This window comes from Somniosus microcephalus, chromosome 15 (assembly GCF_052327205.1).
Source record: "Somniosus microcephalus isolate GS21.2 chromosome 15, FLI_Smic_1.0, whole genome shotgun sequence".
Lineage (NCBI taxonomy): Eukaryota > Metazoa > Chordata > Chondrichthyes > Squaliformes > Somniosidae > Somniosus > Somniosus microcephalus.
Window position 1 is genome coordinate 53783276 of NC_141001.1, and position 24423 is coordinate 53807698.

At 49.5% G+C, this 24423-nt stretch overlaps 1 protein-coding gene across 5 annotated transcripts in view; it reads right to left on the reverse strand.

Moving 5' to 3' along the window:
* The window catches only part of lsp1a (lymphocyte specific protein 1 a), a 408262-nt gene that overhangs the window by 135395 nt on the left and 248444 nt on the right, over positions 1 to 24423 (reverse strand). For all 5 annotated transcript variants that reach the window (XM_086007804.1, XM_086007805.1, XM_086007802.1 and 2 more), the window contains exon 2: positions 7453 to 7617. In XM_086007804.1, the coding sequence (XP_085863930.1) occupies positions 7453 to 7617 (165 nt within the window). The remainder of the gene's footprint in view (positions 1 to 7452; positions 7618 to 24423) is intronic.

Below are 24423 nucleotides of genomic sequence, written 5' to 3' on the forward strand. Positions count from 1 at the left end.
GGGGGTGGTAGTGAGTAGTGGGTTACTGCGGCCCCCGAGGGTGCAAGGTCTCTTATGGAGACTGTGTCCTCCCGCCCGTCCGGGTATGCAATGTAAGCATACTGGGGGTTGGCGTGGAGGAGGTCGACCCTCTCGACCAGGGGGTCCGTTTTATGGGTCCTCACGTGCCTTCTCAGTAGGACCGGCCCTGGGGACGTCAGCCATGGCGGTAGCGATGTCCCCGATGTGGACTTCCTTGGGAAGACAAACATTTTCTCATGAGGGGTGGCGTTAGTGGCAGTGCAGAGCAGTGACCGAATAGAGTGGAGCGCATCGGGGAGCACATCCTGCCAGCGGGAGGTTGGAAGGCCCCTAGACTTTAAGGCTAACAGGGCGGCCTTCCAAACTGTCGCATTTTCTCTTTCCACCTGTCCGTTCCCCCGGGGGTTGTAACTGGTGGTCCTGCTTGTGGCAATACCCCTAGTTAGCAGGTACTGATGGAGTTCGTCGCTCATAAAGGATGAGCTCCGGTCGCTATGGATATAGCTGGGGAAACCGAACAGGGTGAAGAGGTCGTTCAGACATTTAATGACCGTGGCACTGGTCATGTCCGGGCAGGGGATGGCGAACGGGAAACGGGAGTACTCATCAATAATATTGAGGAAATACACATTGCGGTCGGAGGAGGGGAGAGGCCCTTTAAAATCAACGCTCAGTAGCTCGAAGGGGCGAGTGGCTTTTATCAGGTGGGCCCTGTCTGGTCTATAAAAGTGCGGTTTGCACTCAGCGCAGACTTGGCAGTTCCTGGTCATGGTCCTGACCTCCTCAATAGAGTAAGGCAGGTTGTGGGCCTTGATGAAGTGGAAGAACCTGGTGACCCCCGGGTGGCAGAGGTCATTGTGGAGGGCCCGCAGTCTATCGATCTGCGCGCTGGCGCAGGTGCCACGCGATAGCGCATCCGGGGGTTCATTGAGCTTCCCGGGCCGGTACAAGATCTCGTAATTGTAGGTGGAAAGTTCGATTCTCCACCTCAAGATCTTGTCATTTTTGATTTTGCCCCTCTGCTTGTTGTTAAACATGAAAGCAACTGAACGTTGGTCAGTGAGCAGGGTAAATCGTTTTCCGGCCAGGTAGTGCCTCCAATGACGCACAGCCTCCACAATCGCCTGGGCCTCCTTCTCAACAGCGGAGTGTCTGGTCTCCGGGCCTTGGAGGGTTCGTGAAAAGAAGGCCACGGGTCTCCCCGCCTGATTGAGGGTAGCGGCCAGGGCAAAGTCGGACGCGTCGCTTTCCACCTGGAAGGGGATGGATTCGTCCACTGCATGCATGGTGGCTTTGGCAATGTCTTCCTTGATACGGTGGAAGGCTAAGCTGGCCTCTGCCGTCAAGGGAAAAGAGGTGGACTTGATCAGCGGATGGGCCTTGTCCGCATAGTAGGGGACCCACTGGGCATAATAGGAGAAAAACCCTAGGCACCTCTTCAGGGCCTTGAGGCAGTGGGGCAGTGGGAGTTCCATAAGGGGACGCATCCGGTCGGGGTCGGGGCCGATGACTCCGTGTTCCACAACACAGCCAAGGATGGCGAGGCGGTTTGTGCGGAATATGCACTTCTCCTTGTTATATGTCAGGTTCAGGAGTTGGGCGGTGCGGAGGAATTTTTCGAGGTTTGCGTCATGGTCCTGCAAGTCACGGCCGCAGATGGTCACATTGTCCAGATATGGGAAAGTGGCCTGCAACGCATTTTGATCTACCATCCGGTCCATCTCCCTTTGGAAGATGGAGACCCCGTTGGTGACGCCAAAGGGAACCCTAAGGAAGTGATAGAGGCGGCCGTTTGCCTCAAAGGCAGTATACTGGCGGTCCTCAGGGCGGATAGGGAGCTGGTGGTACGCTGATTTCAGGTCAATGGTCGAGAAGACGCGGTACTGCGCGATCTGGTTGACCATATCAGCTATGCGGGGGAGTGGGTAGGCGTCCAGCAGGGTGTAGCGATTTATTGTCTGGCTGTAGTCGATGACCAGGCGCTGCTTCTCGCCGGTCTTAACGACCACAACCTGGGCTCGCCAGGGGCTGGTGCTGCCCTCAATAATCCCTTCCTTCAGGAGCCGCTCCACTTCGGTTTTAATGAAAACCCTGTCCCCGGCACTGTATCGCCTGCTCTTTGTGGCGATGGGCTTACAGTCGGGGGTGAGGTTAGCAAACAGTGGGGGGGGGGTGACTCTGAGTGTGGAGAGGTTGCACCTGGTGTGCGGCGGGCAATTTGGGAGCTGCTGGCTGCGGACTGTGAGTGGGGGTAGGGGTCCACCGTACGCCATCGTAACACTTTTAAGGTGGCACTGAAAATCTAACCCCAGCAGGACGGCAGCGCAGAGGTCGGGCAGGACCAGAAGTTTAAAATGATCGTACACGGTCCCGTCTACTACGAGTGTCACTACGCAGTAGCCGCCGATGTCCGCCGACTGGGACTTGGAGGCCATAGAAATCCGCTGGTGCGCAGGCAGGACTGGGAGAGAGCAACGCCGCACCGTGTCGGGGTGGATGAAGCTCTCCGTGCTCCCAGAGTCAAAAAGGCAGATTGTATCGTGGCCATTTAATGTCCATTGTGGAGCTGGCCAGCTGGTGCGGTCTCGCTTGGTCCAGTGTAACGGATGCCAGCGTAGGGGTCGGTGTGTCGCTGCGGGTATCAGATGAGGCGGTGTTGGGGGCCTGCTGCGTTCCGGCTGTCGTCCAAGATGGCGGCGTCCATGATCCCCATGTGGCTGGAGGCGTCCAAAATGGCTGCTGTACCGGTGGTTCGCACATGGCCGGGGAGGCCCAAGATGGCGGCCCGCATGGCCCACACGCGGCGCTGCTGGGGTTCGGGGTGGCTTTGGCCCTGCAGACGTTAGCGTAGTGTCCCTTCTTCCCGCAGCCCGAGCAGATCGCGTTTTTCGCCGGGCAGCGCGCTCTGGGGTGTTTTGCCTGGCCACAGAAGTAGCATTTCTGGCCTTGGGGCACTACTGTCTGGCCTTGGGACACTGCTGCGGTAGTTGGGCCGTTGCTGGGGTGTGGCTGGGGTGGTACGGCGCTATGAGGCGGTCCTACCGTGTCCCAGGCTGTCATTCCCCGTGGCGTCCACGGTGCAGAGGAGTAGGCATCCATGCCCCGGTAGGCTGCATCCAGTGATAGTGCGAGTTCAGAGGCCTTGTTGAGGTCGAGGTCACTCTGCTCCAACAGTTGCTGTCAGGTGTAATTGGATCTGTGGCCCGCTACAAAAGCGTCCCGGATAAGTTCCTCTGTGTACACGGCGGCCTTTACATCCTTACAACCACAGGCCCGGCCAAGCACAGACAGTGCCTGAAGGTATCCCACGGTCGATTCCCCAGGTTGTTGTTTACGACTCCCCAGAAGGTGCCTGGCGTACACTTCGTTCACTGGGTGCGTGTACTGGTCCTTGAGGAGCTTGACAGCGTCCGCGTACGAGGTCGCATCTTGGATGACCGAGTACACTCGGTGGTTCACTTTGGAGGTCAGGACATCCAGTTTGTCCTCGTCCGATTTGATTGCTGCGGAGGCGGTCAGGAATTTTTCGAAACACTTAAGCCAGTGAGTAAACTTGGTGGATGAGTCCGCCTCCCGATGATCTAAGTCCAGGCATGCTGGTGTGAGGATCTTCTCCATTATAAAAATTTTGTTAATAAAATTGATGCGCTATCAATTACTCATAAAAGACTGAGAGTTAAGAGAGTAACTAAAGGCTTTTATTAACAAAAGAATGAAGGTCTGCCTCGAGTGGTCGACCGGTCCAGAATACAAAGGGGCTGGGGAGCAGTCACCTTTATACTAGGACTTGTGGGAGGAGTCAGCCGAGGCATGTCCAGGCATGTACACAGTGGAATACAAACAGTGGTTTACCACAGGTATCAAACACTGAAATCTATATTTTCAAGACTTTACCTTATTGGACAGATCTGTGATCACTGTGAGTTCCAGTGAATGTTGAGACATGACTTCCCTCCACCCCCCCCACCCCCCGAATTGTGATGAGTGTGAAAGGAATGGTTTGGGCATTGTCGGGATGCTTTATGGTGTTGGTGTGGGGTGGTGCCAACCTGGCGCATCATGTGGCAGGCAGGGTGTAGAGTGTTAAGTGAAGTAAATCTGGCCATGGTGAGGCCATCGCTGACCTCCCAGGCAGCAATGTTGTCGGGTGCTGATGCCCTGTGTCCAGTGGAGCATCAGGTAATTGCGGAGAAGGTTGGTGTTGTTGTTGGTGTGCCTGGTGATGTTGGTGTTGGGTCTGATTGTGGAGGGATTCAGAGGACTAAGGTGTGGAGTTTGCACATTCCCCCTGTGTTTGCGTGGGTTTCTTCCGGGTGCTCCGGTTTCCTCCCACAGTCCAAAGATGTGCGGGTTAGGTTGATTGGGTATGATAAATTGACCCTTAGTGTTCGGGGGATTAAATACGTGGGATTACGGGGATAGGGTGGGATATGTGTTGGTGTAGGGGTTACGGGGATCGGGTGGGATATGTGTCGGTGCAGGCTCGATGGGCTGAAATGGCCTCTATCTGCACTGTGGGGTTTCTGTGATTCTGTGATTCTGTGCCTAAGGTGAGATTTTTTCAAGGGCACCGATGTTGCTGGAATAGATGGCAGCTGAAGTTGAGATGACAGAAGCGATCTGTCAATGGTGAGAGCTTGCTCCAAGGAGGTGACAGTGGATAGCGAGTTTGCTCCAAACACTTCCAAGCTGCATACAGTTCAAAAGTGTATTCCAAATCCTGAAGGCTCCAGCTTCTGGCATTGGAAAGTGACCAGCTGTGTAATGGTAGCTCTGATACCACTTTTGCAGCTGTCACCTATTCACAGCAATGGGGAGACATAGAGGACCCGACCTACTTACCTGACGTGATCTCCGATCGATGTGAATCCCGTTAAAAAAGTGGGAAAATAGAAATCGGCTGGCAAAATAGTAGTTAACAAGTGTTTAGCAAGCATTTAACTATCTTAAATGCCTTCCCCACCGCTTGGTGTCGGGTCTGTTCTGAAATCACAGACACTTTGAAAACTTACATGGAGCCGGGTTCGGAGCGGGTTCCCGACCTGCTGCCAATCATTGCGATTTTGACAGTGGACCCGCCTCCAAACCCACACTCTGAGGGCCGGCAAAATTCAGCCCTCAGTCTTCTTTCATTCTTTTTGGAGAAAACAATCCACTTAGCACTTCTGGTTACATAGCTGTGGCACGGCATTCCCAGACTGCTGTCTTTGGTCAGGTTTAGCCAACCATAGATCTCACCATGCTTCAGCACAGGTCCATCAACAATTTTCTGCTGGCTGTATACATTTCTTGGCTTAACTCTCTTGCCCCTTTCCCACACTGCCTTGTGCCATCCGTATTGGTGTCTGGCACCCATTACTCTCTCTGCTGTATAGCTAGCTTTCTTGTGTGTTTACAATTCCATTTTGAAAGATCTTTTTTGTACCCAACCACAATACCATGAAGACATTCTGTTCTGGGGGGAAAAAAGGAGGTAATTTTAACCTCACCTGCCTGGCAGGAATAAGGTGGCTTTGGGCCAGATTCCAGTTTTACACCCTGCCTGATTTTAAATTCCATGGACTCCAATGGAGCATAAAATAGGGTGGGGAGGAAAAATGGGCATTTGACCCAATCCCGCTTCCTTCTTGCCAGGTGTGTCAGGTTAAAATGATTCTACTTTACACCTATCTCTTGTTCCACACCTTTCTGTGCTCCAACATTAAACAGCAGAGGGATTAAAACAATACATTACTAGTGTGCCATGCTCATTTTGTTTAAAAAACCTAGCAAATATTTGTCAGTTCTATTTGTGGCGTTAATGGGATGAGAATTCCATTATGGTGACTGATTGGAGTAAAATTTCAGAGTTAGTGCTTCCAGTGCAGAGCTAGGCATGCTGGGAGCACATATCAGATACTGTCCCCCCCCATGGTTTTCTGTTCATTAAAGACTAAATTAACCCTAACATGTGTCACGTGAAGCCCTTTGACAGGAACACCAAATTGTAAAATTCAACACATTGGGGTAGATTTTGCCGAACCTGTCGGGAAGAAGGCGGGACTTCCCCTTTTGGGTTTTTGACCCGCCTACTTTGGGCTCAGCAGGCCAATTAAGGGCCACCCGGCAACAGGTGACGTCACAGACTGAAATTTTGAAATATCAGCGTTTGACAGCTGTTTGAAGCTGTGAAACACTGACACTCTGAGTTCTAAGCTGAGTCATTCTGCACAGACTCAGTTAGAACTCACACCGGCACTCAAAGCTGAAGGGTGTCACTTTTGACAGATCGCAGCCGTTCAGCTTTAAGTTCCGGCTGAGTAATGCGCTCCCGACGGCTACAGGAAGAAAGGCTGTGAAGGTAAGTACAGGTAATTAAAAGTTCTTTACACACTTTAGACACACCAAACACACTTACCTTTGCACTCATGCACCCATCACTCACCCGAGCGCCAACATCGCGACCCCGCCAACTCCTTCAACCCGACGGCCCGCCTGCTCTACCTGGCGTGGTTTGGAGCCGTCGGGAAACCCACCTGAAACCCCTCAAAATAGGGATTAGGCTAAAAACTGCCTGTTAATTACCTGTTAACAGGCAGTTAATTGGCACTAATCCCTTCCCGCCTGGTTTCGGCGGGTCCCAGTGCGGGGCGGGTACCTGTCGCTCCTGAAACTTACGTGGGGTCGGGTTTTGGGCGGGATGGTGTCGGGACCCCCAAATTCGGGATTACCCCCCCCCCCCACATGCCTGAAACCCTGCCTGACGCCTCTCCGAAAATCTAGCCCATTATCTCAGTGCTGAAATCTTGCTATTGAGATGAGCTTTCAAGAAGACGTTAGACATATTTCTTAAGGCTAGCTAAAGGGATCAAGGGATATGGGGAGAAAGCAGGGACAGGTTACTGAATTTGGATGATCAGCCATGATCTCATTGAATGGCGGAGCAGGCTCAAGGGGCCGAATGGCCTACTCCTGCTCCTATCTTCTATGTTTCTAAGTTTCCCCACTTCCACCTCTTCTTGAGCATTCTTTTTCTCCTGTTTCCAAATGGAAAACAGGCGTGCGATTGAAAGCACATAAACCCCGAGTCATCCTTGTGGTATAAATCAACATCCAGAAGATGGGTTTAGCTATCTGGCAGCCTCCTTTCTGAAGTAGAGGTGCCAAAGGCAGGTCTCCTCTGACATCCCCAGGAAGCACAAACTGGATCAGTAAATGCAGAACCTGGGACAGGGACACACAGTATTATTGCACCTTTCAGCTTCAGCTTCCACAAGGTGAACAAATTAAAGCAAGTGTTAATAGACTAGAGAGGCCTCATCTCAGAAACTCGCCGACGGCTAAAACCTAGCGGTATTAGTGCCCAGATGTGCCTTTCTTTATCTGACTGTAATTCTTCCGTGTCCTATTCTCTGATAAATGTTTTTAAGCTGGTTATATTCTAGGACCTACTGGTTTTCCTCGGTTGTTCTGAGGCTCTCAAATACTGGCGTAGATGATGTGCTGCTGGTGTAGGACCCATTGTCGTCTTGGTCATAGCGTCTCTCCTCACGTGCTCGGCGGCGACGCTCACGGGCTATCTCCTCCTCATCTTCCATGCTCCTCTGTGCAGTCAGCCTATCAGAAAAGAGCAATGCTATGAGTAATGCCAGATTATATTGACCTGTTCACAGCAACTGGCAATTTCTTTGGCAAAAGAACCAGAGGGGAGATGAGGAGAATTTTTTTATGCAGCGAGGAAGTTCAGAATGAAAGAACTTTTCATAACCGTGCTAACTACAAAAATTATGTCCATTATGTTGAAATATTTTTCCTTAAAAGGGGATCCATTTGTTTACAAACACACACCAAACCACTTAAATTGGATTTCAAATGCACCATTGCATAAAATTATCATCTTCTCTTTCCTCATATAAATAAAAGGTTTTGTCAAAACCTTCTCTTGTCCAACAGTGGGTTAGTCCTCATTCCCTGAACCCTCTGCATTGCCATTGGTGCCTGCTCCTTCAGCCATTCAGCTTCTTCCCTCTAGATCTCCCTCCTAAATTCTTCCCCTTATCATTCCCAAAAATCCTTATCAACTTTAATTTTGTTTTTTTGCTCAGTGTCCACTTTTTTTCTTCTTAGGAAAAGAGAAGCAGCTTTCTGTTCATAATGAATTCCATAGAAATTCATGTTGTTGCTGAAAACAATACCCCGTTAATGGATATCCAGTCTCCTAAGGTCCAGTAATTTACAAAGGCTTATGAAGAGTCACTGATGGCTTTAGATTTTAGATAACAACTATCCAACTACCCGGAGATATAAACAGTACTAAGTGAGAACAACCAGAATAAAAAACAGCTTGGGGAGATACCAGGACACAGAGCGAGCTAGAACACAGAACGAGCTAGAACTCTGAATACAAGGTGACAGAAATATCAATGGTCCTCTCCTTATCAGAAGATGATAAAGATGGAATATTTTTGTATGTAGCTCATGGGTTTCTTTACTTAAAAGCAGATGAGTGGACTTTCCACAAGGGTTCTCTCAATCTCCTACCATAGATTTGGCAGAAGATCAGAGAAACCCCTGCAGAAACAGTGTAAGTAGCTGCTTACACTGTTTCTGCAATGTTTCCACCAATCTTTCATCAGAGGTATCGGGGGAGATTGGTAGAACTTACAGAGAGGTTCCATGCGAGGTGCACTTCAGAAAGAGACCGTATTCAAAATGGATTCTTCAGCTGCATGCTGAGGAAATTGACTTTGATTCTTTTCACTGAATAAAGTGCAGCAGAAATAAGTCAGCCAAGCCAACCCTTTTGATTACTAAGACATATGTGCATTTGGGAAAATAATCACTGAATACACTTAAGTGCTACAAATAATGTATATCATTAGAGTATTAAGGATTGACTTAATCTAATCAAGACCACCCTAGCAGAGACACCACAAGTAGACATCAACATGCAAGTGTGTGCGTTCATAGACTTTGCTATTCATTGTTTAAGTAAAGTGTCTTTGCCTTTGCTGTGTGAGTTCTCAAAAGCAGGACTGTTTTTCCAAGGATTTTATGCTTTGATATACCAGTTAGCTATCGTTTTTGGCTGAGCCACAGCAAATGCAGAGGCAAAACATGACAAGGAAAGAAGGGAAGACTTGCATTTATATATATACGTTTTATGGCCTCAGGACATCCCAAAGTGCTTCATAGCAAATTAATTCATTTTTGATGTGTAGTCACTATTGTTTTGTAGGCAAATGTGGTAGCCAATTGTGCACAGCAAGATGCCACACACAGTGATGAGAACCAACATTTCTGATGCCCAGCATTGCTAAGGAGTTAATGATTAGAAGTTTTTCAGATAACGTAGTCCATTTATTAACATCTAATTTCAATGCATCCTGAAAATTTGAGCAGACATTTTCAAAGTCGCCTGTTATTTCTGGCTGGAAATTCCCAAAGTAGCAATGGGTTCCAGGGAGCTGGTGGACTGGCTCCCTGCACAATCTCCTGACCCCAGCTACCCTACTACCACTCAAATCTGCCCCCTGATGATCTCATTTACATCTACAGAATTAGGGCATCAGAAAGAGTCTCTACAAATAGGTTAGTAAAGTCACAAAGTAAATATCTGCAGCGTGTTCCTTGACAAAAAGCAAACATAACTTGTAAACCTTGGTCATCCAAAGAATCTTAGCAATTTTTATTGTCCCTTCCAATATCTTCCCCATCTCTCCTGAAGATGCTGGCTCAGCTGGGATACAATTTCATGGCCTGTACCCAATTTCTGGTATCTCACTCAAATGAGTGTTTCTCACATGTGCACCTAGGCAGTGTTAATAGGCTTTTTGACCAACAGGTTTATCACTGCAAAGGCCAAACCTATCCACTTTCTAGCAGGGGTCACTGAATAGCAATCAGAGGCAAGAATTTGGTCTGATTTTTTTCCTTTCCTGACCCAGGGTCTAGAAAAAAGAAAGACTTGTATTTATATAGCGCCTTTCATGACCACCGGACGTCTCAAAGTGCTTTACAGCCAATGAAGTACTTGTTGAAGTGTAGTCACTGTGGGAAACATGGCAGCCAATTTGCGCACAGCAAGCTCCCACAAACAGCAATGTGATAATGACCAGATAATCTGTTTCAGTGATGTTGATTGACGGATGAATATTGGCCAGGACACTGGGGATAACTCCCCTGCTCTTCTTCAAAATAGTGCCATGGGATCTTTTATGTCCACCTGAGAGGGCAGACGGGACCTCGGTTTAACGTCTCATCTGAAAGACGGCACCTCTGACAGTGCAGCACTCCCTCAGCACTGCACTGGAGTGTCAGCCTAGATTTATGTGCCCAAGTCTCTGGTGTGGAACTGAGAACCCACAACCTTCTGACTCAGAGGCGAGGGTGCTACCAACTGAACCATGGCTGCACACATGTATCCAATGTGGCACCTGCATTGCCTCCCTGGTTGAGATTAATTAACTCCTTACAAACCAGCGATCAAACCTGGCACCCTCCTGATCCATATGGCTCAATCCACACCAGGCAGCAAATGTACCAACCAACCCTTTGGGGACACTGTAATTATAAGTTTTAAATGCATACAAAATTTGGTAAATTACCATGAGTGATGTACCAAGCATCAGAAAAATGATCTTAGCACCTAACATCTCAACACAATCTTGCAGGATGACAAATGGTTTGCATGTGGTGGGGCCTTAATACTGTGACTTGAAAAAAATCCTGTGTTAAGTGTCAGTTGTGGCTTTCTTGGCAGCACTCTCGCCTCTGTGTCAGAAGGCTGTGGGTTCAAGTCAACTCCAGAGAAGAGCACAAAATCTAAGCTGACACTCCGGTGCAGTGCTGAGGGAATGCTACACTGTCAAAGGTGCTGACTTTTGGATGTGACGTTAAATTGGGGCCCGGTCTGCCCTCTCAGGTGGACGTAAAAGATTCCACAGTACTATTTCAAAGCAGGGAAGCTCTCTCCGATGTCCTGGCCAATATTTATCCCTCAACCAACATCACTAAAACAGATCATCTGGTGATTATCACATTGATGTTTGCGGGAGCTTGCCGTGTGCAAATTGGCTGCCGCATTTCCTACATTACAACTGTGACTGCACTTCAAAACTCTACCGTGGTTGGCATGGTCCTCAACTGTCTCCGTTCTATTTCCCGCACTTCTGCTCTCACCCCATCTCCCTCCCAGAACCACGATAGGGTTCCCCTTGTCCTCACCTTTCACCCCATCGGCCTCCACATTCAACGGATCATCCTCTGCCATTTCCGCCACTTCCAACGTGATCCCACCACCAAAAGCATCTTCCCCTCCCCTCCCCTTTCAGCATTCTGAAGGGACTGCTCCCTCCACAACACCCTGGTCCACTCCTCAATCACTCCCCAACAGCCCCTCCCCTCCCCATGGCACCTTCCCGTGCAAGCGCAGGAGATGCAACACCTGCCCTTTTACCTCCTCCCTTCCCACTGTCCAGGGCCCCAAACACCCCTTCCAGGTGGAACAGCGATTTACTTGTACTTCTTGCAATTTAGTATACTGTATTCACTGCTCATGATGTGGTCTCCTCTACATTGGGGAGACCAAACGCAGACCAAACGCAGATTGGGTGACCGCTTTACGGAACACCTCCATTCAGTTCGTAAGGGTGACCCCGAGCTTCCGGTCGCTTATCACTTTAATTCTCCGCTCCACTCCCACTCTGACCTCTCCATCCTCGGTCTCTTACACTGTTCCAATGAAGCTCAATGTAAGCTCGAGGAACAGCACCTCATCTTTCGATTAGGCACTTTACAGCCTTCTGGACTCAACATTGAGTTCAACAATTTCAGACCATAACCTCTACCCCCATTTTTTCAGGCGGCAGCTGTTGATGATTCTGCCATCCCCATTTGCAACAATTAATTTCTTCTGCCTTCCATTCTAGCACAGACCGTCCCTTTAGTTCCTCTCCTCCCCTCCCCTCCCCCTTTCCCTGCCTCTGCACTTGCTTAAAACCTGTTACATCTCTAACTTTTTCCAGTTCTGATGAAGGGTCACAGACCTGAAACGTTGGGCTGGATTTTAATTGAGGAGTCGGGTAGGAGGCAGGACTACAACTTCGAGGCTGTAGTCCCGCCTCCATCGAGTTCTAGCCAACCCACGCGATTTAGACTTGATTGACTTTGTTGGGCCCTCCCAGCGGGCTCAGCAGGCCAATTAAGGGCCACCCGGCAACAGGTGATGCCACAGATTGAAATTTCATCTGTCAAGACATTTTGACAGATGAAATATCCGTGTTTGACAGCTGTTTGAAGCTGTCAAACACTGACAATCTGTACTCCAGGTTAATTCCTTCCTCTCAGGATGATTTAGAGATCTCCCCGGAATAGAAAGCAGAGGCTGCAGATTTTGACAGCTGGTGGCCATTCTGCTTTCTGTGCTGGTGAGATGAGGGACTCCTGAGACCTGAAGGAAGGAAGGCTGTAAAGGTAAGTAAAGGTTAGTAGAACTTCTTTAAACACTTTACACAGACCAAACACACTTACCTCTGTACTCATGCACCCATCACTCACCTGAACACCAGACATCTCGACCCCTCCAAGCCCTTCATCCTGACGGCCCGCCTCGCTAACTTGGCGTGGTTTGGAGCCGTCGGGAATCCCACACTTCAACATTAAAAATAAGGATTAGGCTAAAAACTGTCTGTTAACTACCTGTTAACAGGCAGTTAATTGGCACTAATCCCTTCCCGCCTCGGGGAGGCGGGTCCCAGTGCGGGGCGGGTACCCGCCTCCTTTGAAACTGGCATGGAGGCGGATTGGGGGCGGGATGGGGTCAGGACCCCCAATTTCGGGATTTTAAACCCCCCCACGCCTCCAATCCCGACTCCACGGCCCAATGAAAATCCAGCCCATCTCTCTCCACGGATGCTGCCTGGCTTGCTGAGTGTTTCCAGCATTTTCTGTTGTTACTTCAAAAGTACTTCATTGGTTGTAATGCGCTTTGGGTCATCCTGAGGTCATGAAAGGCGCTATATAAATGCAAGTTCTTTCTTTTACTGCTCCTCTAAAAATATTGTGGCACTTACTGAGGAGGTTTTGGGAGGTCTGTGGTGAACTGACTCTGCCCCAACACTGCCTCATTGGCTCAGCAGAATAATTCGCACTGTACCAATTAGAGCATCTCTGCAGAGTCTTTTTATTAAAATTGTTGACAGGGTCATTCATTTGTGACTCCCCCCAGTGGCTCAGTGGGAAACTGTTCCACCTGGTGTGGTTTCGACCCAAACAGAGAAGGAAGGTCCGAGCTCTGTCCTGGGTCAGCTGACCTCAGCCAAGCAGACCAAAGGTGCTATAACGGCCTTTAGTGTCCCCAGGCTACGAGATAGAAGAAAAAGCTCAGCATACCAGCTCCTGATTGCTATCCAGCACAAAGTGCTGGTGCATAAACATTAGGCACGGACAGGTTGAGGCTCGCCTGTTGACTCCCTCATAGAGGGGTAGCCTGCTGACACTCACTACGTACGCTCTCACATTAAGAATATCCACTTGAGTGAGGCACTGGACTGCTGATGGCACCGTTGAAACCACATCCCAACATGATTCACTGTCTCCAGGAGGGATTGAAAGAAATTTGGAGGGAAAAAATTGATTTGTCGAAGGTGGACAAGATTGTATACAAAATAATAAAGTGTTCCACCAGATGTGTTACCATATTGCCACTTGATGTTGCCAGGACAGAATTTTGGCCTCCTGATTGCTACTTTGAGGATGGACTATATTGATCAACAAGTCCTGAACAAACAGCAGCACAATGTGGAGTAAAGCATCTCGCCTGTTTATAGTCCTGGACTTTTTAAAAAGATACCTCTGATCACCTCAGTTTAAAACACATTTTACTGCCACAAGTATCTTGTGGGCAGCACAGGTCAATACTTTCTTGTTCTTGCTGCTTTCTCACTTTTGTGCAGACTGAATGGAATCTCATGCCTGGGTGGTGATTCTGTGAATGTGCAGAGAGACAGATGCCTTTTGTACAATGTAATTGAGTTTCTAAAAAGAGCAATCATCCAGCAAACAGAAACAAGCTTCCATCATCACATCACAGCAAGAGGGCTCCTGCTTTTGAATCATTTTTTATCCATTCATTTTTTGAGAATGCAACTCATCTTTCTTCAGTGCCTCTTTCCATCTCAAATGAGATTATGAACTCACCACAGGAGGACATTTCCTCAGTGCACTAAGCATGTTCTTTATAAACATGTTTTTTGTTGCACCGTGGCAACGTTCCCTCCTAAGTAGGAATCCACTCTCTCCAGGATACCTAGGAACTCAAACTTCCTGCACTTAGTTTTTACTTTAGCTTCATTTTTATCTCCCCACTGGGTCAGTGGGTAATATAGACCAGATGGCCCCAGGTTCAATCCCCACTGTGTACTGAATAAGAACATAAGAACATAAGAAGTAGGAGCAGGAGTAGGCCATACAGCCCCTCGGGCCTGCTCCGCCATTCAATAGGATCATGGCTGATCCGAACCTAGACTCACGTCCACTTCCCTGCCTGCTCCCCGTAACCCCTAATTCCCTTATCAGCTAGGAAACTGTCTATCTCTGTTTTAAATTTATTTAATGTCGCAGCTTCCACAGCTCTCTGAGGTAGCAAATTCCATAGATTTACTACCCTCTGCGTGAAGAAGTTTCTCCTCATCTCAGTTTTGAAAGGGCAGCCCCTTATTCTAAGGTTATGCCCCCTAGTTCTAGTCTCACCCATCAGTGGAAACATCCTCCCCGCATCCACCCGATCAAGCCCCCTCACAATCTTATATGTTTCGATATAAGGAGTGGCAACAGAGCACTATAATTAACCTCAGTACCCCTGGATTAGGGAACAGAAAATTGACAGGGTTTCTATCCCACATCACTATCCAGGGATGCTTGTTGGATTTGAATGGTTGTGAACTTCAGGATAAGAAAGGATCAGTCTTGGTTATGATACCCTCTATGCTTGAATAGCCTGCAATTTTCACTGGGTCTGCATAAGGTCGGAATGTGTTGGAAGTAAGGGGACGCCACAAATATTTATACTATTTCATTGCACCAGAGGTAAGGGCAACAGCGCCTGTGGCTCCGTACCCCAGCAAGGTGGCAACACCTTCAGGATGGGAGGGAAGGAAACATGTGAAGGAAAAAAGGCCCCATTTTTGTCAATCTCAGGCCTATTAGCAAACGGGAAATTCCGATCAGTAACTGTGACTGTTGCCTACAGTAACAAACCACTGCACACATCAAAAACAAAAGAAAACAAATTTGTATCTTTAGCAATTGAAAAGTGGTGAATTTTAAATAAAGCTACATTATTATGCTGTAAACAATTGTTGGGGAAGTCCCTTTTAAACAATACTTTCTTGTTCAAATCTTCCCGTGCTACCTACTTTTCTTTGGGTGAAGTGGCACACAAGCATTCCAGTGGAGGGAACTTTAAACTAAAAAAAAACAGGTGGGTTGGGGGCCTGTCAGAAGTTAAAGTGTTAAAAATCTGAATCCTGACCTGAGCCCACCTCCAACCCACCCACTTCCAATTTTAATGGAGGTGGGACAAGGGACGGGCAGCCAATCCGCTGCCAGGAGGTGGGTCGTCTATTTAAATATTATAATGAGGCTGCAAGCCTCTGCTTTAGCCTCCATTTTGAATTTAACTTTTGCTGGTCGGGTTTTCCAGGCCTCATGAAACCCGCCAGCTATGCAAAGCGAGGATTGCTGGATCCAGGAGGGAAGTGCCTTTACACTTACCTCCTGGATCCAGGGTCCCTGCCTAACTCACCCTCTGTAATCGGAGATCCCTGTTCGAGGCCTACATTCACCACCCCCCCTCCCCGCCCCCCAGGCCTCCGATCCCCACCATGAGGCCTCCCTGCCCCCCCCCACCCCCCATCCCCCACCCCCGGCCAAGCCTCCGACACCCCCCACCCCCCATGCTCCTGCAACCCTCTGATGTCATTTGCCTCCCCCCATCGCTCCTACGGCCCTCCCCGTGCTTCTCCCGGCCCACGATCACTGCCTTCCACCACCCCCACTCCTCCCGGCTGATGATCTCTGCCTCCCCCCCCCAACCCCCGTGCTAGTCCTGGCCTCCGATCTCTTACGACCCCCACCCCTCCGACCACCCCCGATCCCTCCACCCCTCCTCTCTGCAGCCTACCCATCCAGAGACAGCCAGTCAGCCTCTCAATCTGGCTGGCTGCAGGTAAGGAACAAAGGCCTAGAAATTCACTATCGCCACGTTTGGGGTGCTACAGTCGAGCGTGCGCTAAATTTAGCGCCCGGCGCAACTTAGCGCCACCTTCAGCGAAATTGAGTTGCATCGCCCCAAGAGGTTGTTGCTGCGCTAAAGCAGGCGGTGCACGACTACCCTAAGGCACTAAGCCGGCGAGCCGAGGCACTACCACCGAGGGCGGGCGCAGCGCAGGTGCGGCCAGTTAGCGATTGCAGGCAGACACGCTGGCACCGGTCACCTCTTAAAGGGGGAGGGTCGATTTGGCTTGCAGCCACGCCCTGCACATTGGAGCCCTGATTCTAGGCCTGGACAGACCTGCTGCGACATAGTTATGCCTACGACCATGGAGAGGGCCAGGGAGCGAGCGCAGCGCTTCAGTTAGGGGGCCCTGAAGGTTCTGGTTGGTGCAGTGGAGCGCAGGCGACCTATCCTCTTTCCTGACAGTGGCAGGAGGCCGCTGCCCAACAAATATAGAAAAGCTTGGAGGGAGGTGGCACACAGAGTGACCTCCAGCAGCATGGTACCCAGGACCCCAACGCAATGCAGGAAGAAGTTCAACGACCTCACTCGGGTTGTCAGGGCGAGTACCCTTTCCAGTATAAGAACACAAGAGCATAAGAAATAGGAGCAGGAGTAGGCCAATCGGCCCCTCGAGCCTGCTCCGCCATTCAATAAGATCATGGCTGATCTGATCCTAACCGCCAATCTACTATCACAGAACCATCTCCTGAATCTAACAGAATTAGACACACGAAATAGGAGCAGGATCAGGCTACACGGCCCCTGGGCCCGCTCCGTTACCCACAGGGCCATGACCGATCCGAACCTAGACTCATGTCCAAATTCCTGCCCGCTCCCCATAACCCTTTATTCCCTTTACTTCTAGGAAACTGTCTATTTCTGTTTTAAATTTATGTAATGATGTAGCTTCTACAGCTTTTTGGGGAAGCATATTCCATGGACCTACCATCCTCTGAGTGAAGTAGTTCCTCCTCATCTCAGTTTTGAAAGAGCAGCCCCTTATTCTAAGACTATGCCCCCTAGTTCTAGTTTCACCCATCATCGGGAACATCCTCCCCGCATCCACCCGATCCAACCCCTTCACAATCTTATATGTTTCAATAAGATCGCCTCTCATTCTTCTGAACTCCAATGAGTAGAATCCCAATCTACTCAACCTCTCCTCATATATCCATCCCCTCATCCCCGGGATTAACCGAGTGAACCTTCTTTGTACTGACTCGAGAGCAAGTATGTCTTTTCTTAAGTATGGACGCCAAAACTGTATGCAGTATTCCAGGTGCGGTCTCACCAATACCTTGTACAACTGAAGCAATACCTCCCTATTTTTATATTCTATCCCCCTAGCAGTGAAAGCCAACATTCCATTGGCCTTCTTAATCACTTGCTGCACCTGCATACTAACCTTTTGAGTTTCGTGCACCAGGACCCCCAGATCCCTTTGTACTTCAGTACTTTCCAGTTTCTTGCCATTAAGATAATAACTTGCTCTACGATTTTTCCTGCCAAAGTGCATAACCTCACACTTTCCAGTATTGTATTCCATCTGCCAAATCTCTGCCCACTTACTTAGCCTGTCTATGTCCCCTTGCAGGTTTTTTATGTCCTCCTCACTCACTACTTTCCCTCCCATCTTAGTATCATCTGCAAACTTTGACATGTTACACTCGGTCCCCTCCTCCAAATCGTTAATATAGATTGTAAAGAGTTGGGGACCCAGCACTGACCCCTGTGGAACACCGCTAGTTACTGATTGCCAGTCCGAGAATGAACCATTTATCCCAACTCTCTGCCTTCTGTTAGATAGCCAATCCTCTATCCATGCCAGAATATTACCCCCAATCCCGTGATTTTTTATCCCTGCATGTGCACCTCACTTTATGGCCAAAGGGTCCTGAAAGCCCCAATGCCCAGCCCTCATCCAACACCTATGGGCCTCTCATGAAACTCACATGCACATTCACAACTTTACACACTGTAAGGGCTAATCGACCATGGGAGGCAGTGCAGCCAAGATCAGGGCTTGACACTGTCAGGGCTATTTGACCATGGGAGGCAGTGCAGCCAAGATCAGGGCTTCACACTGTCAGGGCTATTCGACCATGGGAGGCAGTGCAGCCAAGATCAAGGCTTCACACTGTCAGGGCTATTCAACCATGGGAGGCAGTGCAGCCAAGATCAGGGCTTCACACTGTCAGGACTATTCGACCATGGGAGGCAGTGCAGGCAAGATCAGGGCTTCACACTGTACTCAGAGCCCGTCCTTTCTCTTGCAGGGCAAGCTGGCCCACAATAGGAGGCAGCAGCAATGGACCGGGGGAGGCCGTCCTGAACTTAAAGACCTCAGCGATCTGGAGCAGCGAGTGGAACGGATTATGGCAGGCCCGCTGATTGGCCCCGTCGCCACTGGAGATGCCGACCCCGTTCTGGACAGCAATAGTAAGGTCATCACCTTTTTGACCTCTCTCTTTCCACTTGTGCCTCACACCAGCATCCTTTGCCACTATCGAACCAATGCAGTGCATTGCAGCACTCATGCCTCCCTCGCTGCCGCCCTGTCCTCATGCTAAAGCAACTCTTGTACCTCCCTGCTTTCAGATGCTGATTCACCAGGTGAGGAGGCGGGCCCTCAAGCTGGCACTGTGAGTGAATCGGAAGGCGAGGAGGAGGAAGAGGAAGCCAGAACATCAGTGCCACCCTCAGCCGAGGCAGCCCATGGCTATGATGGGGACACATCTTCCCTGGAGGGGAGTAGGGGGGAAGGGTCTGAGGAGGGTAAAGCTCCGGGGCCCAGCAGGTTGCAGCAACGCGGGGGGGTAGGGAAGCTCAGCGTCCTTCTCCCCGGAGGGGAGGTGAGTGCAGAGGAGGTGCAGCTCTTTGCTGAAATGGGCATCCAGGCAGAGCGCAGGCACACTGAGCTCATGGCTGCAGTGGCAAGGATGCCTGACTCCATAGAGTCACTGGCAAGGAGTGTACAGGAATTCGGGGCAGCACAGCCAAGGAGTCTGCAGGACTTCGGGGTAGCACAGGCAAGGAGTCAGCAGGACGTTGGTGCAGCACAGGCAAGGAGTCTGCAGGACTTCGGTGCAGCACAGGCAAGGAGTCTGCAGGACTTCGGTGCAGCACACGCGGCTTCCAGCCAAGTGCTTAGTCGTGCCAAAAAGTCACTGGCTGGTCTGATGCAGACACAGATCAGGGCCACACGAGCAGTAACTGCTGCCACCCTTGCTGGATCGGGCAGGATTCGCCGGGGCCCTCGCCGCGCCGCAGCAGGCCAGCAGTCTGTGCTTCAGCAGATTGCTGCGCATGCTTCAGTGCGGCCCCGTGCGAGTGCCAGTGTCTCATCCAACCAGGGAGTGCCTGTGCTCTGTCAGGTTGGCAGCATTCCTGCTGCCAACACTGTCACTCCTCCACTGCAGCTGCCACCACCCGTAGGACAGACTGCTGCCTCCCAAGCAGAGTTGGATCAGTCAGCAGCCGGGCCCTCCAGGCCCAGAGCTGGTCCAGGCCGTCCCCCAAGGGCATCTGCCGACTCACTATCTGACCCTCAGCAGCCTTCCCCCAGCCTTGTTGCAGCCACTGGGGTCCCATTGTGGAGGAGCTGCAGGGCGGGAAGGGGCCAATCTCACAAACGAGGCAGTTCACCCTCACAGGCCAAAAAGTAGGAGGTGTGGCAAAATGCTGTGTTTTTTTTGTGAAGGCCGAGGATCATGGTCATTTTTGTTTAACTCTTTTGTTCACTGTCTCCAGGTTGTGAGAGCCAGTTATGTGTCTGACTGTTTTTTGGGGGGTTTCTCTGTATTTGTTTGTCATGCGGGAAGGGCACAGAGTTTGTTAAATAAATAATTGTCTTTATTCAGATTGTGCATGTTTGCACTTTGAACTATTTATTGCGTTGGCCGGCTCAGGGTTTGCGGAACCATTCCATTCATGTTCTTTCAATGGCACAAGCCATTCCCTGAGAGGGGGCCTAGAACCGACTTGCAATAAGCCGCTGATGGACGGCCCTTGCACTTTGTGCCCCCCTCCCGTCTTGGTGCTCCTCCTCCTCCTCTGGTGGTCCTCCAATGTCTGCTGTCAGTGGCTGAGTCCTGAGGATAGCCAGGTTGTGCAGCATGCAGCACACTACAACGAAATGGGAGACTCGCTCAGGCGTGTACTGAAGGGCTCCCCCGGAATGGTCCAGACAGCGGAACCGTTGCTTTAGCTCGCCGATTGTGTGCTCAATGATGTTCCTGGTCGCTTGATGGCTGTCATTGTATCGCTCTTCAGCAGGGGTGCTGGGTGCACGGAGCGGGGTCATCAGCCAGGTGCACAAAGGATAGCCCTTGTCCCCGAGAAGCCAGCCTCCTGGGTGAGCCGGGGCTTCAAAAATGTCTGCCACAGAAGTCTGTCGCAGGATGAAGGCGTCGTGGCTGCTGCCGGGAAAGTGGGCATTGACAGCTAGTATCAGCTGCCTGTGATCACACACCAACTGTACGTTCAACGAATGGAACCCCTTCCGGTTGCGGTAATCCTCTGCATTCTCTAGAGGCGCCTGCAAAGCCACATGCGTGCTGTCAATGGCACCCTGGACCATGGGAAAGCCCACTATTCTTGCAAATCCCATTGCGCGCTCCTGCTGCTTGTCCAGGGGCATGGGGTAGGAAATGTACTGACGTCTCCTTTTGAAGAGGGCATTCGTGACCTGGCGGATGCAGCAATGCACCGTGAACTGGGAGACATTGGCAATGTCCCCAGTAGCGGATTGGAAGGAGCCGGTGGCATAGAAGTTGAGAGCCACTGTCACCTTCACTGCCACCGACAGAGACGTCCTGCTCCTCAGCTGAGGCTGCAGGTCTCTCTGAAGCAGGTGGCAGATCTCAGTGACCACCTCCCTTCTGAATCGAAGCCTCCGAATGCACTGCTCCTCAGACATGTTGAGGTAGGAGAAGTGCTGGCGGTATACCCTGGGTGGGTAAGGCCTCCTGTGCCGACGCCTGTTAGCCCTCCTCCATCTGGCCATGATTGGCACTCTCTCTCGGCGTCTCTGAGCCCTCTCAATGCAATGGAGAAACCCAATGTTTCCACCCATTGCAGCCCCCATTATATGTGGCCACTCAAGGCTATGGCACTGAAAAATCAATCCAATTGCAAAGCTGAAGCCAGAAGTACCTGTGCGAGCACCGAGTCAAAGCAGAAAGCTCTCCCCCTTTGTCTCTCTGCAAATCTCTCTCTCTCTCACACAGAAGGAGTGGTCCAAAATGGCTACCACAAAGAATGCAGGAAGTTCCCCCTTTAAATAGCGTTCCCCCAGCCCCACAGCGACTGGGAACCGTTCCACTCAACCAGTCACTGGGAGCGCCAGGCGGAAAGAAGGGGGGCACCACTGAAGTTCCAGTTCGGGCGCACCAAAGGCGTTGCACCATGAAATGACATCAGGATCTGCGCACGCAGCTGAGCGGGCGTTGCGGTTTTGCGCTGCCGCAAAATGTTCACTCAAGTTCGCGAGAGGCGCAGATCGTGCCGTGTCCGGGCGCTAGCCGCTTTGCACCCCACTTATCGCCCTCTTAAGGCGCTAGCGGCTGGCGCTACCAACTGAATTTCTAGGCCAAAGTCTTCCCATGCAAATCAAGCCCTGCGTTAAATTCGGCAGGGCCTGCAGGAAACCCGTTCTCCCGGGTTTCCCATCCATCTTGGAGCCGCCCCCACCCCGCCCCCCACACCCAATCTGCCTTCCCCATTTAAATTCAGCCCAGTGTCTCCATCAGTGCTATCCTGGTGCTCATCACCAGGATATGCATGAGAGTGATGTACTCACTAATATGCTGTCTGTCTGATTGGCGTCTTCTCTGGACATCAAGCCTCAGATCAGAAAATCAGTAAGTGGAGAGTCTCAGACATGAATTTGTGTTCATTCGTTCTTCCATAACACGTTGAACCTTCAATCTAATCTGGCCAGTCAAATTAATCTCTTGTTCCTAAACCTCTCTGTTGGTGGTAGAATCACAATGATAGTGATTTTAATACCAACAGCACCAAATTAATCATACAACTCCTTTAAGCGCGATAGAGCCAAAATCTGAGGAAAGGTGGGGCATTTAATTTAGTCACATGAACATAAGGAATGACCTGCCACAGATCAAGTACAAGCTGCTCTATCATGGAATTTATCCAACTCAATTAATTTTCAAAGGGAAGATTCTGCAAAGCTTTCCCCTGTCTCTCAAATGTAATTCAAGCAAATTGCCAGGAAACATCCAATCCTACATCCTGCATTATTTATTCATGGCTAGTTGCCTTCCTTGGCCGAACATTTCCACAGATCCATCACCTTCCTTAGCATGACATTTTGATGGTCTCAGCATTCAGAATCCACCATGTTTTGTACAATATTCATCGATACCAATCTTTATAAAATCAGGCTGCTTCCTAGCCAGATATTCATTCAGTTGTTTTTTAAATGTCCTAATTTAGAAAACAATAACCACTTTAGATAGGAACTAGGTCACATATGTTGTGGTCAAAACATTTGGCAACATTTGTTGATGAATCTCAAAATACTGATTAATTGTGGAATTTCCTGACAGCTGGTGAGTTCATGAAGCCAGTAAAACTTAGTCACTCATTGTCGCAAACAATCTCCTCCAAGACTTTTCACCTTCACAACAAAACCCCGTGTAATGACCATGTCCTGTAGCTCTACAAAAATCAACTTTAGCAGTGCAGGCAACTTGAAGGAAGTTATCCTGCACGCTTGCACTGAGGTGCTAACTGGCCATTTCCTTTCTGTTTATCCGCTGTCAAGGTCATGGATCTGCAATACTAAAAGAGATGATGTCATTATTGGATTACCATATTTATAGCAATATAAGAGCCATAAAAATTAATATTGTGTTAATAAGTGAATTGACTAGAATGTGGATGGATTTGCATTTCTTTGGGGGGGGGGGCATTGCAGAACCGAAGTAGCTCTTCAGTTAAGCTCTAAACACTGCATTAAACTTTCAAATCCAACCAAATAGAATATATTATATTTTTTCAGTTCTCAGGATGCGGATGGCACCATCACGGTCACATTCATTGCCGCTTCCTATTTTCCCTGAGATGGTGCTGGGCATAGTAATTGTTTATACCACTGAATACAGGAAAAATTTTTTTATCCGGCACCGACAGGACCGACGTGGTGCCGGTTCATCAAAAATTCCGGATAACCGAGAGCTATAGTAAAAGATACGGAGAGCTGACAGCTCCGTATAAAACAACAAACCCTGTTACTTAGCAACAAGTGCAGAACAATGGCCACAAGTTTCAAGCGTCTCTGTAGCTTAACAACAGCTGCAGCCACACCCTTGCACAGCAACAAATGGAGGAAGGCAAGTACAATATGAAGTAAAACTTACCTGAACCTACTCCTGAATTTTGCCGGTTAACCAAGATTTCCGGTTATTTAGGTGCCGGTAAATCGAAAGTTTCCTGTAGTTTGTTGGACCACTTCAGAGGGCATTAAGCAACAACCACGAAGCGTGGACTAGAGTCACTTGTAGGCCAGACTGAATAAGAGTAGCAGGTTCCCTGTGAATCGGTTAGTGAACCATTTGGTTTTTCAACATTTGGTTTTTTTTTCCTGGTGCTAACTCACAAATCACTAGATTATTGAATTCAGCTTCATAAATTGCCACGGTGGGATTTGAACTCACAACGTTTGTGTTGTTAGTTCAGCACAATAACCACTAGACTAACATACCCAAGATTTTCTTAAAGTATATTTTCCACAGAAACTTGCTAGCAGCAGTGAGAAAGTGACCGGTCACATCACATACGGACCAGCAGGTTCAAAGCTCACCAATTCTCTTTGACAACAATGGCATGAAGTGACCATAAGGAATTCCTGCAGTACCATTGGATACAAGTGGGTATGCTTTTAAGTGGCATAAATATTATCTGCTTGAAATATCACACAATAATAAAAAGGTGAAAAAAGTAATTTGTAGGAAGGTACCATTTTTCCTTGGAGGGGTTATGGAGGATGTAGTGTATGTAACCGTTCCACCTTTAAGAGAACTATTTTAAGGGTTGCACTACTTTATCTTGGCTGCTGTATACTGTAATACCGGTGGTGACCACACCGGTATATAAGTGCTGTGTAATGATTTATTGGGCAG